Source organism: Rousettus aegyptiacus, unplaced genomic scaffold, assembly GCF_014176215.1.
Source record: "Rousettus aegyptiacus isolate mRouAeg1 unplaced genomic scaffold, mRouAeg1.p scaffold_m13_p_14, whole genome shotgun sequence".
Classification (NCBI taxonomy): Eukaryota; Metazoa; Chordata; class Mammalia; order Chiroptera; family Pteropodidae; genus Rousettus; species Rousettus aegyptiacus.
Window position 1 is genome coordinate 25700822 of NW_023416289.1, and position 20847 is coordinate 25721668.

Genomic DNA, 20847 nt, shown 5'->3' on the forward strand with positions numbered 1-20847 from the left:
TTAGAAGATAGATATCAAACATGAAAAATCAGTGAGGTTATGTTTTTGCAGAGTGACTTGAAGATCTAGGGAAGTGCTTAGAGTAATTCCCAGTGTGTGTTCATATGAACCAACACTCTTTTACCTTTGATGCCACCACCATTTACATTCATTTGAACTAGTGCCAGAACTAGTGTGAAGGATGCCTAGTTAGCACCCTCAGCTGGGTCATAAACCAAAGTTTGATGTTCTACAAATTTTTGATGCCCAGCCAATTTATCCATTTTTATAGATCAGAAAGGTTGGGAAACTAACCCAATAGATTGATTAGTTAAATTTTATGTGAAAAAGATCAGCTATTTTGCACTCAATGATTCTTGAAGAATTTTTCAAATAAAGTAATTAGAGGACACAAAGTAGTACACTCCAAAGTCTAGCCTTTGGAGTGTGGCAAAGCTGGATTTGAACCCCAGTTCTAGCACTAACCTTTGCATCATGGGCAACTCAGCCTCTCCAAGAGTCCTTCATTCCCACTTCTATATAATGATTGAAGTATCATTTGAAGATCAGGGTAGGGAGAATCACTTACCGAGTATCTATTATGTTCCTAATATTTTGTTAAAAGTTTAATGATTAGTTTCTCTTCTCCCAGAACCCACCTTCCTCTTTCAGGTTTGAACACTTATAGACCATTGCTTCAGATTATAGCTTTTAAACTCTTTATAAGATGGGACTATGTCTTCTTTTATTCATGAAAGCACTTTATACATGTATTTCAGTATTTATAAATCAGAAACTGACTCAATATACATTCCCCGAAGATTCATTTTGCAAGATTTTTGTTTTTGCTTGCTTATCTTGGACATTTTAATTGATTTCCAAATATTGGGTTACCACTGCTGCACTTCTACTTACCTTCATTTCAAAATTATCCTCATCCTGTCTAAAACCCAGCAGCATCTACGGAGCCTAGAAAGAGAAGAAGTGATCACCTGTTTAGATTTCTAAGAGAGTGACTGAGTCAAAACCAAAGAACTTTTAGATTCATGATGTGCAGTTTTGCAAAACTGGTGGTGGGCATCATTATAATTAGATCTTCAAACTCTCATAGCCAATTGAAACATTTACCCATGTGATTTGCATACTTTTACTATTTGATTTATGGATTAGTATCAATATTTACCTGAAAAGTTATAGTTCATTCTTTTAAATGTTTTGAACGTGTTACTGCATTCTTAAATATGATTTTATTATGATTTAATGCAAAACACTGTCAAGAAGAATACATTTAATTTTATAATAAAATATAGGAAATTATGTAGAAATTTGCTTCCTAAGCCAGTTTTAGAGAGCACAACTCTTTATTTTTTTAAGTAATATTTATATTTATCATTTTTATGGTGACATTGGTTAACAAAATCCAGTAAGTTTCAGCTGTACACTTTAACAATAAGACATATATATATACACACACATATATACACACACACACACACATATATATATATATATATATTTCACACTATGTGTTCAGAGAGCACAGCTCTAGAAAAATGAGATATTCTTGTTGATAATCCCTTACCTTGGGTGTGTCTGGTAATGATGAGCCTGCTTATTGCTTTCTCTCACTGCTAGAAATAATTTATTATATTGAACTATAATCTGCTTGCTTGTAATTTCTGTGCTATGGTGCTTGTTTGGCCTTTGGACACAATGTAGAAATGTAACACCCGTCCTTCAAATGATTGTGTGGTTCAACCGTCTAGGCTCTGAATATCACAAAGGCAGATAATACACCTAATCCATCTTTATGTTGACATTTATCCCTTATTGTCTACTGTCTTGTACATTATTAGTGAACAAATTGTATTTTATAATAATAGAATTTCATATTATAAAAGACATTATCCAATGCTAGAAGAGCTTCCACAATATTCCTGCCGACAGTCATTTAGATTCCACTCGAAAGTATCCAATGACAAGCAATTTAATTCATCCAGAAAGTACTAGACCTTCCAAATGGTAACCCATATTTTTCAGGTGTTTCCAATATTTAGACAGTAAAGAGGTCATGTAGATATTAATGTTTGCATTGCACCTGCTTGTAGCCCCTACCTGCGTAATTATAGAACCTCAACCTACTTTCCTCCTTTTTGTTTTTATTCCAGTTGTTTCTGGAAGACCTTGGGGAATCTCTCAAAAAATTCAAAAATCATTTTTCTACAACCTCTCCTCCTGGCCTCTTTATTGATTAATAAAGCTCTTGGAAGGAGCACCTCCCCACTGCCCTCTGAGTGAAAGCTGCTTATCACAGTCTATCTCTAGAATCGCCAAAGCCACGATCCCTTCATAATGCCAAAAGACCCTGAAGCTGCTTTAGCTTTCATTGCACCAGAGCAGTCAAGCTGTATTCCATTCAGAAATGAGGCCAGGCCGCCATTCACTATAGTAGTTTGTTATTAAGAACCAGAGCAACAGTGCTTGAGATTACCTAAATCACCTGTGGTTTGTGAATCTTCAAGCTTGTATATATAGCTTATTCTCTCCCTGTACTGCAGACCCCCAGGGTGGACTAAGAAACTAATATTGTGTTCTCTCCATCTTCCTTCTCATTCTGTCTCTCTTTAGGTGTTCATACAGAAGTTGTCCTCCTTATAGGTCCCATCCTCCCTATGCATACCTGCTCATGCAGTAGATAGGTACTTGGGAAATCACAGGACTGCCAGAGCATCAGACATAATCAGGATCTGGATCTCAGTTTAGGCGCAGCCAGGGCACTCTGCCACATGTCTCCAGACAACTCCAGCCGTAAGGCCAAATATCTTAAAAGTTATAGTGGAACAAATCTCTCTTCTCATTAACTTACCCTCCTGACACTCATAGGGAGAATGATGTGTGTGCATATAATTACTAAATAAATCAAAAACTAAGGGCTCTGTGAGAGACTTGTGCTGGTAATATGAAAAACTGAGAGGGGATCTCTGTAAATCTGAGACTTGGTGGTTCTCAAAAATGCCGAATCTGTGATTTCTGTTTTGCTGATCAAGTGACTTTCAAATTGACTTACTCAAAAATTCACATGAGTTTTGGCCATCATTCTGTTTTGTTTAAGGAGTTCCGAATTTACTTAGCTGCCAAGTTGCAGTTCTGCTGTTTGTTCATTCAACAAACAGGGTTAGTGCATAATGTGTCAGGCGCTATGCCATATAAAGTAATTCTAATTTGAAATACAAATTCATAGTGATTATAACCGCCATGCAATAGATGATGCATAGCATTCTTTCAGAAAACAACCTGCCATGTTTTAAAGATTTGTAGCAAGAGGAAAATGTAAGACCTTGGCAGAAAAGGCTAGATTCAGAGCTAACCACTTAGTTTTTAATGGCAGGCAGAGAAAATTCCCTGAAAGCAGATGTGGGCTCTGTCTTTTTCCAAGAAAAGTCCTTAAGGGTTTACATGGAAAAAATAGATTTCTGTTGAAGATCACTTGATGACGAATCATTCACTCTATCTTCTGCTGACATGATAGAATTGGAACTCTATTTTGTCAAGTTTGGAACTGACACAGAAGATGGTCTTAAGACTGTTTTATGTGCATTTCGTATCCATCAAATCTGCGAAGCCTTTAGCGGTGAAATCCACGCCCGGGTTAATTGGTCATGGTTAGGAGCACACCCAGAACCTTACAGTAGCTCCATGGATGTCAGCACTGACTCCAGGCCTGACATGGAACACACGATATAGTTCAGTGCGCTCAGGAATCAGGAGGGTAGAATAAATCAAGACTGGAAGACGGTGCCTGTTCTATGTATCATCTAGGGATTTGGCCCAGTGTGGGTGGAATGGAATATATTTTAATGAAAGATTGATTGACTAGAATACTTGAGGAATTAGGGTATTTGGGGAAGTCAAAGGAAATGCTTTCTATTTCTCTCACTTAGGCAGGTCCAAAGAGCCTCTGGACTAAGCTCTGGGAGTTTTTTATTACAGGAAGTTGGTACCAGTGGGATACTGAAGGATGTGAAAAGCAATTAAGTGATGGTCTGTATCCTGGGGAGAGTTCATGTGATGTTTCTGAACTAAGTACTACTTCAGTTGTCGAAAGGCGTGGCTTTTCATGCCCCAGCAAAGACTTTGCATATCGACCAGTGTGCAAGCCCTTCCTGCTGGTAGAGCAATTAAATTCTGTTTTACTAACTAGGCCAGGAGTACTGTTTGTTCTCCCTTAGACTAAGGGAGAACAAACAATTTACATTTTCCTGCACAAAGTCATTGCCTGGTCTCAGTGGTGTGCTGGAGCCAGCTAGTGCTTGTACTCCTGAGAGATGATTGTTAAGCTTAGAAAATTTTCAAGCCACTTGAAGGCACATTGGTAGCTGAAATCAGTCATGTTTAGAATATTTACACCATAAGCATTGGCAAATGCTAAAAGTTAGGACTTTTTCTATTACAAACATAATGCTGAAACAAAGTCACTCTCTTTCGTGTGAGAGTATAGATTCCTAGAAGCGGATCCACGCATATGTATCTGTGAGAGGGATACAAATCCCAGGACGACTGGTTCAGGGCCCACACTTTGACTGATCTTCACATATCCTTACACAAGTGTACAAGTAGAGTCTGACCATCAATTCTGAGGTCCCACAACTTATATGCCGACTGATTTGCGAGTCTCTACGAATGCATATAATGTATTTAGGACCATTTGCCCTTCTAAGATGTGAGTTATATAAGGCACAGACTGATCCAAAACACTTATAAGAATAGCACAAATTCCATATATTATTAGTTTATACCTATCTACATGAGCAGGACTGCTCTATATTTTGCAGATAAATTTAAATCCATCTGCATTTCCATATTTCCTGGGATCATAATACAGCTTAATTTGCTCCCTCACACATTTCTAGATGGTAATAAATCTATGCCTTTGGATTTTCATCCCTAAGAACCACATTCAAAAGAAAGAAATAGAAAAGCGTAAAATCAAGGTCAGGAAGATTAAGCCCCTTAATTCATGTGCCAAACTTCCCATTTCAATTGTGGTTTTGTCTCCCAGCTAAAGTTTGTCTTTTTGTGACATTTGCATTAAGCCCAGAAGACATTTTGAGTGGAAACATGCTGAAAGCGTAATTGAAACGCTGAGTGGTGCCATTTGTCTAATTTGCATTTTTCCCCAGGTGGGGAGTTTTCACTTCCTCCTTTCTTCTCCTGGGGTGTTCAAAGATAATCTCAAAGAATGATGTTGTACAATTGATTTTAATAAATCTCCATGTACAATATATTATATGGATAATTTTTTCTTTCCGGAAGCTATTTTAAATGCCACAGTGATAAACTATGTAAGAAAGTCCTTTGTAGGTTCGGAATAGTGCAGATAGTTCATTTTCCCCCTCAGATAGAGATTTTGAATATTTGTTCACAAGTTTAATTGTTTGCTAGCATTTTTCCTTTCAGTTGTCTTCATGGTGTCATTCTGAGCTACTTAGAAGGTTGTCACTATAGAAACAGAAATTTTTTAAGTAGATGGACATAAACTATTTAATTTCATCCTTAATATGTTCTTCGAACTCTGTGCTCCAAAACATGCACTGGCTGTATCTCTATTTGAAAGTTTGAGAATCATTGACGTATCGATTGTGTCAACAATTTTAATAATATAAGACAATGATGCAGAACCAATGCTCTAAATTGAACCCTTTGATAAGGAGTTTAAAGTGAAAGTATAATCTGTAGGAAGTAAAGTTGTTTTTTTTCTCTCCAAGAGAAAGAAGGAAAAAAACGGTGTGGTAAATAATTTTTCTTTTGATTAAATATTCTTTATAGATATCAGATATTGACAAAATCGCTGTCATTGGCATGTTCTAGATTTGTGCCTCTTCTAAGGTTTGTGTCTTCCTAAAGCCTGTATTATTTATGTTAAATATATCATTTTAAATGTCAGAAACCCTCCTAGATTATATGAGAGCCCTCCTATATTATAAACTTGAGATGGGGAAGCCAGACATGAATTTGTCTAAATGAAGGGTGGGCAGAGAGGAACGTAGCCCAGGCTAGCATTCTGGAGAGTGGAAGGCACGTCACTCTGAGGGTTATTTAGTACACACAAGGATAAACATATGTTTTTATTTGACTCCTTAGATTTATTTAATGTTATTAGAAAAAATTACATCTGGCACAGTCAGCATGTATTTATAAAAATTATCTTTAAATAATTTTATAAATAAATAACATGAATCAATTAAAAGAAAAACATTAAGTTAATAATAGCTTGGAAGTATTGCAAAATTGTTTGACTAAAAGCCGAGTGATTGAAGGAAGGAATACATTCACTTAGACAAACTGGTATAGACTGTGTGGCCTTCACCTAATTCAGCCTCATTGAGTCTCAGTTTCCAGAGAGGAAAAAATGTACCTACCTCAACCGATACATGAAGACTCACTGCAGTCATGAATGTAAAGCCCTCTCGGCGCAATGTCGTGCTTTCAGGAAAAATAATACCTTAGATTTGTAAGAAGTTATCTTTACAAATAACCCACTTGAAGAGTATTTAGCAAAACTTTCTTGAATCTGCTATAGGCAGGATGCTGTAATTTCACTTCTTTAATGGCATTTTTCCTTCACAACCTCTCATGTGAGATAGGTAGAGCTTTGCCAAGACAAGTGTGAGGTTTCAAAAATGGGCAAGACTGGGTCAGTATCATCTGCCTCACTCCTTTAGCTTCAGCAGAGATGCCTAGAGTAACCATCACCATGGTAACTGCACACAGCCAGCAGGCTGGAACATGGGTACCTGAGTAGAAAGAGGTGGAAGGACCCAGAAGGTAGGTGGAAAACCATCTGGAAGAAGGAAGCTGTATAGGAAAAGGAAAAAGTAGCTTCCCTAATGCTCAGAATCACAAGAATAACAATGATAATGATTTTTATTCACGGAGTACCAAGGTTGGTCCTAAGTGCTTTGTGGATGTAGGTACATATTATCTTAATACTTAGCATAGAATGATGGCACCTCTGAGGGAGGAACTATTATTGGTCCCACTGAACAGATGAAGACATTGAGGTGTAAAGAAGGTGGGTGTTTTACCCAAGGTCACAGGGCTGCTACACGTGGGCCAAGATTGGAAAAGAGCTTAGAAACCTACCATTAAAACCACCCTTTCTTAAAGCACTGGGATAGCAGTGTCTGGCATGCTTGTTCTCCAACCTCCCCTATGTGTCAATAAAGGCTGGGAAATGTGGATACCTGCCATCCTGGCAAGCAATCCATTGTCTGAAATCCCTGCTTGCATTAAATTCATCTGGGAAGCTTTAGTAAAGATGCTGGTGCCGGGACCCCGGCCCAGCTCAGATATATCAGAATCTTGTTTGAGGATTGGGGAAGATATATCTGTTTAGTTTTGTTCTGTTTTTTAATGTTCTCCAGGTGATTCTCATAGCCTTGAAAAAGGATCACAGTCTAAAGCAGTGGTCCCTAACTTTTTTGGCACAAGGGACTGGTCCTCCTATGAGAATCTAATGCCTGATGGTCTGAGGCAGAGTTGAGGCAGTGATGCTAGCACTGGGGGCGGCTACAAAAACAGATGAAACTGCTCGCTTGCCTGCCTCTCACCTCCTGCTGTGTGGCCTGGGTCCTAACAGGCCACAGACAGGTATCAGTCCTGCTCCTGAATTAGCAAAAGGGGTAAATTTTTTCTTTTAAAGACCCAATTATGCAACCCTTAGCTCTTTGACATAGCAATTTTGGAAGAGAGCTAGACTATATTGGGTGCATATGATGTGCCAGGTTCTGAACATAGGTTTGGTCTTTCAGTAGACCCTCGCCTGGTACCTCTGAAGACTCCAGAAAGATTAGTGAGAAGTTGAGGGGTCAGGATGGGGGCACCTTGCCCTTTTTCCCTCTCATTTATTCATTCCTGGGAAATAGATGTGCCAAGAACTTAAGCTGCAGAGATAGATCAGACTGGGGACATGTTCTTGCCTTTCTAGGATATGTGATTTTAAGCAAATTAGTCAATTATCTCCAAGCCTCGGTTTCTTCTCTTGTAAGATGGGAATGACGTTTATAGATTGTGTATTTTAGTGGAGCTATATTGCCCCCAAAGTGGTAACACAGGTTCTTGGGGAAAAGGCCAAAAACTGTACTTTTTTTGTGTGTGTAAAGGACAGCTATACATTCAGTAAACAAACAGACATGCAGTATACCTGTGACACTAAAATTTCATGAGAGTTGTGGCAATTAGGCAAAAATACCTAAAAAGACATGAAGCAAGGAGTGTGGATAAAAAAAGTTGGGAAGTGCTGCTGTAGGTTAGAATTTCCATGAGACTGAAAGGAGAGGCTGAATGTATACAGTCCTTGGCACAGAGACTGGCACTCAGACACCACTCAGTAAGTGGTAGACATTGTTACTATTATTTGTCAAAATATTTGTTCATTCAATATGCACACATGGATCCTAACTATGCTTCAGGGCTATGTGAAGCATTATTGGGATCATGAAGAAAGATAAACCACCTCCCCTGGCTTTCCCTATGAGCTAGGCCAAAGCTAAGCATAGGAGGCTAAGTGCTATCCTGAATGGATGCACTCAGGGCCTGGGAACTAAGAGGGGACCATGGTTAAGTCCTTCATTTCCTACTTGTTTCCATTGCTAGGCTCCATTAAGACAAGAGGTAACTAGGGGCCTTAATTCTAAATCCTTGACTCGCCTGTAGTGTCTCCTGCTCCCGCAATGGAAGGGGAACCCCAATCCATCACCACTAGAGCATCGTTTTACCTCTGGAGAGTATTTTAGTTAAGTGGAATTATTATTGACAACCTCCTATGTGGAAAAGCATTCTGTTTGTTGCTAGAGATATAGAGATGAATAAAAGAACAAGATGTAATTTCTGCTTTTGATTCTAGTGGGAAAAATAGATACATCAAGTGGACCTATTGATGTAACATGATACACAAGGTCCTATGTGCAGGAATCTCTGGGACCACAAAGAGGGTGTTTGGAGAAGTTGCCTGAGCTGAATCTTAAAGAATGACTAACGCTTAACAGGGTGAAGGAGGTGGGAAGCACCTTCTGCACAGAGGGAGCAATATGAGCAAAGGGATGAGGCAGAACAGTAGGTGTTTGGAAGCACAGGTATGGGCATGTGTGAGGTACAGAATGAAGAAAGAGGCCAGAGGGGAGGCCAATGAACAGTACAGACATGGAGGACCTTGAGTGCTGGCATCATTTGCAATGGGGGTCCATAGTTGTATGAGACTCAGATGGGGGCAAGTCAATTTTATAGTTGCAGTGGAAGAATTCAACATTTCTTCAAGGAATAGGTCTTTATATGGTCTTCCAGATCCCTCATTGTCTAGGCCCAGCTTATCTCCATGCTCTCTTTCTTGCTTTCTCCCTTGGTCTCTGCTCCCACCTCACTGGCTTATTGCCGGTTCCCTGAATGCCACAGGACCTTTGCACATGTTACGATACTATCTTCCTGGAATAGGTTCCTTACTGCTTATAAAGGATTTAAATTAAAGTCTGTAACCCAAGCATCTAGCTAATGTAAGCTCTCAGTAAATATTTGGGAAAGAAAAAGAAGAGGAGAGGAACAATAGATAGAAGAAAAGAAAAGGAAGGGAGGGAGGAAGGAAGGGAAGGGAAGGCAAGGGAAGGAATTAGCTATGAAACTAGAATCCTCACAGACTTTTGTATGCTTTCTCCTGCCCCCATCCCACCTCCGCTGAGATTGCCTTCTTTTACCCTGTCCAGAGGCCAGGTCCTGAACCAACTCCTTGGCAATTCAGGCAACAAGCAGGCCCTGTCATTTGAGTAGTGTGCCTCTAGTTGATGAATGCTAATTGATGATGAAAATGAAAGCAGCTTTCATGTCTCTCCTTCATAGTTCACTTTCAAAAACAAAAATCGGGCATGTCAGAGGAAGTGATCAAGTCTTGAGAACTGCAGACTCCCAAGACTCAACTTGTGTGTCCATACAAAGATGCCCCTAAAGCTGACTTAGCAGCCAAGGACAGCTCTGGAGCCCTAATGCAGAGGGACCTTGAAGTGACACCATGCAATGCACTTTGGGGCTAGGTGGGAACTTGGGAGCAAGACTGAAAAGGGTACTCACATCATTATATTCAGGTTCTGATGGGATTTCAGGAGGGATGTATTCTACATGGGGAATTGTCTATATTGAGATCCTGTACTGGTGAAAAGCAAAGGGACCCAGGTTCAACTTGTGGTTTTATTGTTTACATACTGCGTGTGTTGGGCACCTCCTTTGCCTTCTCCAAGCTTCAGTTACCTGATCTATAAACTGTGAGAGGAAGGGATCAGAATCGTGCCTCATTCTTTATTGTAAAGATTAAATAAGATAATGTATGTGAACTGCTTAACACTGAGCTTGACATGTCGAAAGTGTTCAGTTGGTGTTAGCCATTATTATTATCAGCTACTATGATTACTACTGCCATAAAAATTATCTTCCAAGAAAAGAAAGATCAGCTTAGTTCATCAGAAATTTATATGACTTTAACAGTGTACTCAGACCTATGTAGATGTCTCAAAAGACACATAAGAAAGTTCCTAGTAGCCCATCAACAGTAGAATGGATAAATAAACTCAGCATAGCCACATACTGGAATACCATGTAGCGATTAGGATAATAAACAGCTATGCCTCACAGTCACATAAACAAATTTTACAAACATAATGTTGAGTGAAAGAAGCCAGACACAAAACAGCACACTCTGTATTATTCCATTTGAATGAAGTGCAAATACAGGTCAAACTAATCTATGATATTAGAAGTTAGGATAGTACAGAGCCTCTGGAGAGGAATGTAGAGATTTTACTCAGGAAGGGAGAGGAAGAGAGGAACTGGTAATATTTTGTGTCTACGTCTGGGCACTGGGTACATGGGTGTGCCCACTCTGTAAAAATTCATCGAGTTGTACATTCTGATTTATGTATTTTTCTATATCTATTCTCTGATTCAATTAAGGTTTACTAAACAAATCTGTTCAGCAGAACTAAGAAAACAAAAGTAGGGGGAGGGAGAATGCAAGTAGCACAATTCTATGCTTAACCCCTGGAAGTCTACTGAGGAAGGCAGTCAGGTTGACATGTGCATAGACGATGGACTGTGGTACCTTTGGTAATATGTGTACCAGATACAGACACACCATGGAAGGGAGGGTGATGGGCTGTCACAACTGCTCCTTGTGGCAATGCCCCTGTACTCCATGTGGTTCTTCCAGGACAGCTGCTTTTCCCTGTTCCTTCTTACACCCAACTTGGCCATTCAACCATAGGAATTTTGCTCACATCTATCTAGCTACTGCCTTGATCTAGGCCAAACATCATTGGTAGAACACTGAACTAATTGGTTTTCCTGGCCTCTCTTCTTTCCTTCTCCAAACCACTCTCTAGAACGCAGAGGTACTAAATTAGAATCTTTGGACTGGGTCCTCAGGATTTTTAAAAAGCTCCCATGTGATTCTGATGCATGTAACCTGTGGGAAGCATTGTTCTGCACTGGAACCAGAACACACACCTGACCTGACCCTCTCAACACTAAAAATAGTTCAAAGCTACTGGGCAGCAGCCTAACTTAGTGGTGTTTCCCAATTTGTCTCCAAAGGACTTTTTCAGCTTCATTTCTAGTCTTTCCGTTGTCATCCCCACGTCTTTGCCCTATTTCAAATTAGCCTCTGATCTAAGTGTACCAAGTTAGTTCTCTTTCTGAGTTTGTTTTGTTATTTTGCCACCACTCCCATGCCTTTGGATAACCAAGAATGCGCTCCACCTTCACGGGGGCCTTCTAATCTCCTGCACATATTCAAGACCCAGCTCAAATATTGTGTCCATGAAGCTGTCCCTCAGGGCTCCTGAGCCATCTAGTTCTGCCATGTTACCTCATCCATACAGGATTAGATCACATCCTAAAAATCACTGTGTCATATATGACCATTCACTTCAACCACTACACTCAGGGGCACGGACACAGTCCTGATTCTCAGCATCCTCGTTGCTTAGCACCTGCCTGGGACATGGGAGGTTATCAAGGACAGGGCTTGATGGAGTGAAGTCCTTCAGCATGATCAAAGTCACAGGAGTACAGGGGGTGCTATGGGTTAAGGGGAAGTACTTGTGGATCTGGGATGAGGAGTGATAATCCATAATGATTGGTCAGAGATATATGCCCAACCTACTCAAACTCTTTCTATTTTTGTTTGATATTGTTTTCACCAGTGAACTTCAGTGACTGTAAGGGAAATGACAAGCTGCACTATGAAGTCTCAAGCCCATACTTCAGGGTGAACAATGAAGGTGGTTTAGTCGCCCTGAGAAACATAACTGCGGTGGGCAAGACTCTGTTCATCCATGCCCGGACTCCCCACGTGGACGACATGGCAGAACTCGTGATTGTCGGGGGAAAAGACATCCAGGGCCCCTTGCAGGTAACACAACTGATTGGGATAAGTCGGGTCTGAGAGGAAGCACTGGAGTCTATGTCTTACGTGGAAAATGGAACTTTGGTTTATTATTGTCTGAGATTCTTTTGTTGTTACAGATGACAGAAACCCAACTCAAAAATGGTAGGAGGCTATGAGGATGGGAATTATTGGTTCATGTAACTAAAACATTCCTGAGATGGCTCTGCCTTCAGGCGTGGCTATGTATTGATGCCCAAATGATGACATCAGCTCTGATCTGTGTCCATCCTGTGCTTCCATTTTCCTTCTATTGGTTTCAGTCTTAGACAGTCACGTATCCCTCTGCCTCCTATTGCGGAGGTCTTGGTAGTTCTACTTCATTCCCTCAGTCCGAAATCACCTGAGATACCATCTCCTCCTGATACTGCCAATGAACTCTTGAAATGAAATTTCATGGGTTCTCATTAGATCATGCATCCATCCCTGCACCGTGTCCATTGGGTTGTGATACTCCATTTAGCTAAGTCTGGGTCACATGCCTTGTCCTGAAGCAGAGTGAAGTCAGCCCCACCTAAAACATAGGGACCAAGAGTAAAAGAGGGGAACTTAATGTAAATTAGGATCATGTTATCCAAGGAAGCAAAATGGATGTTGGGCAGGCAAGAACTGCAGTGGCCTGCTGGAGTTGTATATCAAGGCAACCATTGCATATGCACTATTCTTTTGCCATGCACTGTGTCCATTCTTTTCCAGATGCTCATGCATTCTGGTCTTGCACTTGCACACTTATGCACACACTTTAGGAGTACCACAAACTGCCCTTCAGTCTTCCTGACTATGTCTTCCAGAGATGTTTTGCTACAATGGACCCACCTATTTCTCTTTCACCAGGAGCTCAGAGACTCTTGATTATAAAAAGGGAAGACACACAGCAAGTCCCTGGCACAATAATAACAATAATAATGGCATGCCCTCAGCTTGGTGTGGTTAGCTTTTTCTGCTACCTGCTGACCTGGTCTTACCCAATTTTTCAAAGCCTGTGATTCTCGCTGCCACATTCCCCCATAGCCCTGATTTATCTGCTAATTGTGTTCAGTGATGGAGTGTGGGTGGAGGAGTAAACAGATTTCACATCTGGGGAGAAGAGACAGTACGACTGGCAATGTGAGTGTTGCTTATCTGTCAATGCTACCTGTATGATCTTGAAAGAATCATAAAACTTCTTTATCTTCAGACTAGAGGGGTCAAACAGTCTAGGATGGCAAATAAGTAGCCTGTGTATTGTCCCACTCTGTCACCATACCCATGGCAACTATCAGTAATCACCAATGGCTTGACCTGAGTATGTTTCCCAATGCAGTGCTTCTAGAAGCTACCAACCATTGATCATTTAGAGATATCTCTAAATGGGATGAATTCTATTTGCCATTGCTGGACCAGGCAAACTCTGTAATTCTCTTTTACTTCTGTGAATCTGCGAGTTAAGGGTAGATAGAAAGCTAAAAATGAACCCAGTACGCCACTAATGTTTTCAAAAAAAAGTAGACTCTTGGTGAATACATACCAATGTGGAAATCCATTGGCACTACAAAAGCAAGCTTTTCTCTTACCCAGCCGCGGTCATTTTCACAGCAAGTTCACTCACTAACTTGTGATATAAATGACCTGGCGACTCTCTAGAGCAACAAAATTGCCAGGATGTGCAGCACAAGGTGTTTCTTATGAACAAGTGAATGGTACAGAGAGTCACATAAGGGGGTTTGCATGTGGGATGGGATGTATTTAGATGAATCTTGTTCATCATGATTGGTGGCTCATCTTTAAATCCATAAAAGGTAATGTAGTAGGGTTTAGCTTAAAGCAGAGCAGAAAAGATTCTGGGCACTTCCCAGGACAAATGCCACCTTGACAGGCTGAGAGACCAGGGTTCAAAACCAAGAGACCCAGAAAGACACCCTTCTTGATGCAAAGCCCCTCAGAGCCCTAGTCATTTGTCATTTGCTGCTGTCTGAGCACATTAATGACAAAGCCTGGCTGCAATTGTTTGCTTCTCATACAGCACAGTGGAGACTGCTGTGTCATCCAGTTTGCCTGACTCCAGCAGAATAGGACATCCATCTCCCCACTCCAGTCATTTTACAAGGGTTGAAAATAAACCTTGCATCCACAATAAAAAGCCCCCCCCCCTCAAAAAGAGGGAGAGAGAAAGAGAGAGAGAGAGAGAGAGAGAGAGAGAGAGAGAGAGAGAGAGAGAGAGAGAGAGAGAGAGAGAGAAGAGAAAAAGAATAGGATAGGAAAACAAAATAGCTAGCCAAAGAATCCCTGTGAGGAAAGCACAGTCATTCACAGATAATCAGTTGGTATTTTTGAGGCCCTACTGTGTGCAGCCAAGCAGACCAACTGGTAGAGAGGGAAATCTGTGATATACAAGTTGGCTCAGCTCCTAGTTGGGAAGGAGAAATAAATGCATATGTTGATTAAGTACCAAACAAGCAGGCAAAGGCGAATGCTGCTCTGTGCCTTTAGAGAAGAGAGGGCAGGGGAGGCTGAGCTGGTAATGACAGCAAGTGCTTTCATGGCATCCACTGTGTGACAGGTGCTGTTCTCACTGACCACAAATGATGACTCATTTAATTTCCCTAGTAACCTATGAGGACATAATGTCCCCATTTTACAGATGGGGAAACTGAGGTGCAAAGAGGTGAGTGAGAACCTATATTATTTAGTGAGATTCTCTTAAGTGTTTACATCTCAACGAACACTTACACATGCATTATTTCTAACCCTTATGACCTCCCTGCGGGGCTGCTGATGTAACCCCTTTCCCACAAATGTGAGAACTTGACCAAGATTCCCTAGCTTGAAATTGGCAGAAATGAGATTGAGATTCTGGCTTCTCTGTCCTGACACGAATTTTCCTTCCTGCCACTTTGTTCATCAGAAGGGTATGTCACCTGGATAGTTGGGGCCTCTGTCCACTGGTCAAGAAATGAGGGCATGAGTATTACACAAGTATTAGAGTATTACAGAAGGCATAGAGAAAAACAACAAATGAAAATATGGTTTGAAGGAAGAAAGAGCCAAGATTCAGCATCCTGATGATTCTAGATTGTCTAGTGTAGGAGAATAGAGATGGATTGGACCAGTCAGTGAAGGAGTGGTTGGGAAAGACATCTAGCCAGGCTTTGATGTGTTGAGTTGATGGCTTCTGGGGACATCTTGATAGAGATGTCCAGGAGACAACTGGGAATATGGAACAGGATCTCAGGGTAAACATGTGAAGGAAGAACAGCATAGTGATAGGGCTTTGACTTTGGTTTAGGACTTAAGTGGGTTCAAATTTCTGCTCCACCAGCTTTAATTATGTGACCTTGGACAAGTCATTCAGCTCTCTAAACCTCAACATTCTCATCTATGAAAGAGGGATAAGAATAGAGCTGACATCATAGAATTGTTGTATTGGGTACAACACCAGATACCAGATAACTTGTACCATCAGTAGTATCATTTTGGAACCCCTAGAGAAAAGATAAGGAACTGGGGGCTAAATTTCCTCACTGAGGCCATGAGCTTCGAGGTCTGTGTACCTTTCACCTGCCTATTCGTCTGTCCCATGTCCATTGAATTCTCAGGCCCGCCGGGCTCTGACCCCTCAGAAGGTTGGAGGTCAAGTTTCAGCCTCGGTGACCTCTTCCTTTTTGGTACCTTTGGATTCAACTTCTGTCCTTGGCTCGGTTCTTCGGTGTGCTGATGTGCCCTCTCCTCTCGGTGACCTGGTCAAGGGACTCTAGAGACTATGGGTGAGTGTCTTTCTCAAAGGACACATGCAGACTCTTTCCACTGGACCTGTCTGTCCGTTGGCCCATCCATCTGCTCCATGCTTCTGCCTCCATCCATCCATCCATCCATCCATCCATCCATCCATCCATCCATCCATCCATCCCACTCCTCAGTAGAGATGGACCCCGACGATTCGAAAACTTCCTTCCTTCCACGCAGAAACCTGCACGCAGACATTCCATGGAACAAAAGCCAGAGATTGGGAGCAAGAGGAGAAAGTGAAGTCAAAGAAAGAAATAGAAGGTGTGCTCAGAGAGGGCAGGAGGGCACCCAGCATAAGCAAGAGAGATGTGGAGAGATATTACAGTGGTAAATTTTATATCAGCATATTTCGGATGGAAGTATTCTTTAAAATAAATGTAATCCCAGTGAAGCAGGTCTCGGCTGCAGTAAACCTGAGCCCAGCTCTTCTTTAATAAAAGGATGTGCCTCTCTTATTTTTATCTTCTACCTGCGATCTCCTTTAACCAGGAAAGTCTGTAGCCTGAATTAGTGAAGTCCAACTGTTGATGGTTTAATTATAGACTCTCATCTATTTCTGCATTTTCAATAAGCTTCCCAGAAGCTAGTACCTGCCTAGACTATGCAAGATCACCTTAGATCTGAGAGGGTGAAGGAGCAGTTTAATTCCTGGTCTTTTGATTGACAGTTGAGAAGGAATTGCCATGGAGGAGGGCAGGCTTAACCATACGAGCACAGAGGGGTTTTCTTGCCTGTGTAAAGCAATGATGAATTTGACTCACCTGTGTCTGGACGGAACTGTGGCTTGTCTCTGTTGAATCTGCTGTCCCTCACTGACCATGATGAGCAATTTAGTTTCAGTTTTATTTATTATTTACCTGCTCATTTGCCTTGTATATAGGGCTTCAAAGGTTACATTAAAAAGCTCTGTTTCATTTCTTACACTTCTTCGGTAGAAGTGTCTTTATCTGCTGTGTAAATGAGACTCATAACATTTATCAACCTGCCCCCTCCCCCCCCCCAAAAAAAACTCCCACTGTTTGTTTGCTTGTTTGTTTGTTTCCGAGTTAAGAAATTTTAGCTTCTGTGACTATAGATTATGGCAAGGAATTCTGACATCAATTAAAGAACTCAATGAAGTCAAGATGGAAAGTAAGAACATCAGGGAGCTTGTAGGATTTAATTTTGAATCCAATTTGGTAGCTAAAGAGACTATACCTACTAGCTTCATCTTGAAATGTGGGAGTCCAGGCTCTGAGCAACTGTAGCATTTAGATACTTGTGATGTAGACATCTGGGTTCTCGTGAACCAAGCAGGAGATGCACAATGTAACAGAAGGAAGAGTTGTGGGGGCCCACAGGGTATGGGCTTGACTCTAGCATCCTGCTCCCAAACTGGGGTTATTTCTCAAATGCAAATCTGATCTCTTCACTCCTCTGCTTCGTAGGCCCTTGCTTCCTCATCAACTCATCTGGCCCTTAGAGTAAATTCTGAAGTCTTTCTATATGTCTGAAAAGGTCCTTTATGGCCTAGCCTGGCTAGTTATGGCAACCTTCCTTCAAGTCTCATTCCTTTTCATCTGTAAGTGACTTGATCTGCTGAAATATCACCTCCTCTGAGAGCTTCCCCTGGTCCCCATTCCAAACAAGTGTCTTCCCCTGCCGGTCTCACTCCAGCATCAGTTTTGTTCTCCCTGGCTACTTCTCAATCTGTAATTATGTGTTTACTTCCTTGTTTAGGTATTTAAAGTCTGGTTCCCTGATTAGACTAAGCTCCCTGATGGCAGGAATATAATCTGTTCCTATTCCCTTCCTATTTCCTTTCATCCTTCCTTTGCTCGCTCCTTCCTTCCTTCCTTTCTTCCTTCCTACCTCCCTTCCTCTTTCCCCTTTCCTTCCTTTTTAGTATGTCCACTGCTCTATCCTCAGCACCCGACACAGTTGCTGGCATATAGTTTGGTGTACAGTAAATGTCTTTCGAATAAATGCATGAGTGGATTCAGTGATTCCTTTACAACTTTCCCTACATCGAACCCTGGGCTCACCCTCTCCCCAATACCAAACCAATTACTTGTGGTTTCATGAATTGGCCACACTCCCCATCCTGTTCATTCTCGCTTCTCCTCGATCTGGATTATGTCCCCTCTACCGTGGCCCTAGCTGCCCCATGGCTAGCACCAACTGGCATGGCTGAGTCCTTCAATTTGTCTGGAACTGCCACAATTTCCATTTTTCAGGGCCACCTCTCTTAATGTCTCCTTGTCCAGTTAGGTGTTTTTTCCTCCACGCTCCTCATAGAACACTGCCTGGCTCCTTCCATCACAGCACTAAACTTTAACTGCCTGATTTATTTGTGCTCGTTCCCTCTCAGTTCTGAGCTCCTGAACTCAGAGTCATGGCTCCCATGCAGGGAGGCCACGAACACTGCCTTGGAGCCAGACACCTTGAAATGATTCCTGGTGATGCTCTTACCACCTCTGCTCCAGTTTCCTCAGCTGTAAAATGGGTTCATAATAGTATCGACTTCATAGATATGTTGCAAGGATTAAATGAGTAAATATATGCAAACGATTTAGAATAATGCTCAGCACACAGTGCCAAGAAAATACTGGTTATTCCTCATCATCGTATCATCAAAGCCAGACTTATAAGACATGCTCAGTGAATGAACCAGGCAGATCAAGACAACTCAATCCTTTCTCCCTTCCTAAATGACCAAATTTGATCACTTCTACAACCTGTAGAGAATTTGGGATTACGAGGAACTTGAACCATGACCATTCTCATTCCTCAGGTGCCCATTTTATGTGAAACACTGACTAAACTTCCAGGAGAGGATTTTTTATTTCTATGAACCTACTTAATAAATATCAAAAGACTTGGCAGTATTTAAATGTTAATTATGAACAATTTACACTTCTTAACTGGAAATCAATGCATAATGTCCTCAGTAAAGAGAAACTGGTCTCTTAATCAAGTTGCTTAAATTAAATGCATATATATCCATCCCATTTTTGTCCTTTAAAAATCTCTGAAAGAATAAAATGAATAGAGAAAGTTATGACAGAACCTGAAAAAGCTAAATTTAAGGCTTGTTTATCTTGGTTGATCATCATTACTATAAACATGCAATTTAAAAGACATAATTTTGGCTCCTAATCCAGTTTCAAGAATCAGGATAGAAATAGCTCCCAAAAATAAAATAAAAGGAACAATTGGAAAAAGGAACAGCTTAGGAGAAACAGTTGTTTTTATTTTTAATGTTTAAAATAAAAATATAAAACATGTCATCCATTGCTCAGAAGCCAGTTTTAATATTGTTGATAATTATGTGCCTTGACTTTTGTGGGGATTACAACTTCTAACTCCACTGCTTTGCAAGATCTCAAGGTTCCACTTGTGAGGTACCTCTAGGGAATGGTAGGCTGGGACTCAAAGGCAGTGGCTGGGTGCCCCTCTGTTACTGCACACACATATGCTCTGAAATGTTTAGCTGACTTGTGGATGATATTAAGGGGGATCTGAAGTGAACCAAATTGGGATCTAATTATACATTTAGTATTTACCATTTGCACAGCACTGAAAAGTCATCTAACTCATTTAAGTTCAGTATTCTTATCTGTTCAATAGTGATAATACCCCTACCTTGCTTAGATGCCATAATGGGGTACACAGAATTAAATATATATGCATGTGTATAGATAGATAGATAGATAGATAGATAGATAGATAGATAGATAGATATAGATATAGTCCCTAACCCAGAGTTAACAGAGGATTAGCACAAAAATTGCATTGATAAATGAATGGATAAAGAAGATATGATATATATATTCAATAGAATATTACTCAGCAGTAAAAAAGAATGAAATCTTGCCATTGTGACAACATAGATGGACCTTCAGGATATTATGCTAAGTGAAATTGGTCAGGCAGAGAAAGACAAATACTGTATGATTTCACCTATATGTGTAATCTAAAACAAAACAAAACAAAACAGAAATGGACTCATAGATACAGAGAACCATCATTTGTTCTTAACTGAAATACTCAATGAATTATCTCTGTATATGTTTTTCCATTTTTTCTGATCTCACATATTCTAGAAAAAAATATTTTTGCACATTTGTTACTGAGGTAAACTCCATTTTTTTCAACCTCGAGCCAACTATTTGAATCCCATCTGTTTGTTTTGTCCATTAGATGTCCATGTCATCTAACCTCCAACACGCCCATCACACTACATGCAGGTGACTTGACTTTATTTGGTTTAAGCATCCCTGAGAATGAGAGCAACCAGTTTATGATATAATTAATTGCCTTGTCTCAAGATCTAATCACACTGACTACCAGTGGCTTGGAGTCTGTCAAGCTGGTCAATGATATTGATCTTGCTCACATAAAATATGTTTTACAAACACCACAGTGGAGAACCAATCTGTGCATTTAATGTGGCCATTAATAAACGAAGAATGTAAACTATAAATACTTAATGTGCATCAGTTTAACAAGTGTGATAATTTCAAAAACCTGAGAAGTACCACTCTTCATAGCAAAAGCCTTCCTAGTTACTATTAAAAAAAATTGGTACCCATTGAACTCTTACACATATTAGGGAAAATATGTATCTCAAAAATTAT

At 40.6% G+C, this 20847-nt stretch overlaps 1 protein-coding gene across 4 annotated transcripts in view; it reads left to right on the plus strand.

The window, feature by feature from the left end:
- Nucleotides 1–20847, plus strand: part of CDH13 (cadherin 13) — a 1315977-nt gene that overhangs the window by 700374 nt on the left and 594756 nt on the right. For all 4 annotated transcript variants that reach the window (XM_016165971.2, XM_016165972.2, XM_036232119.1 and 1 more), the window contains one exon: nt 12222–12430. In XM_016165971.2, coding sequence (XP_016021457.2) covers nt 12222–12430 — 209 coding nt within the window. The remainder of the gene's footprint in view (nt 1–12221; nt 12431–20847) is intronic.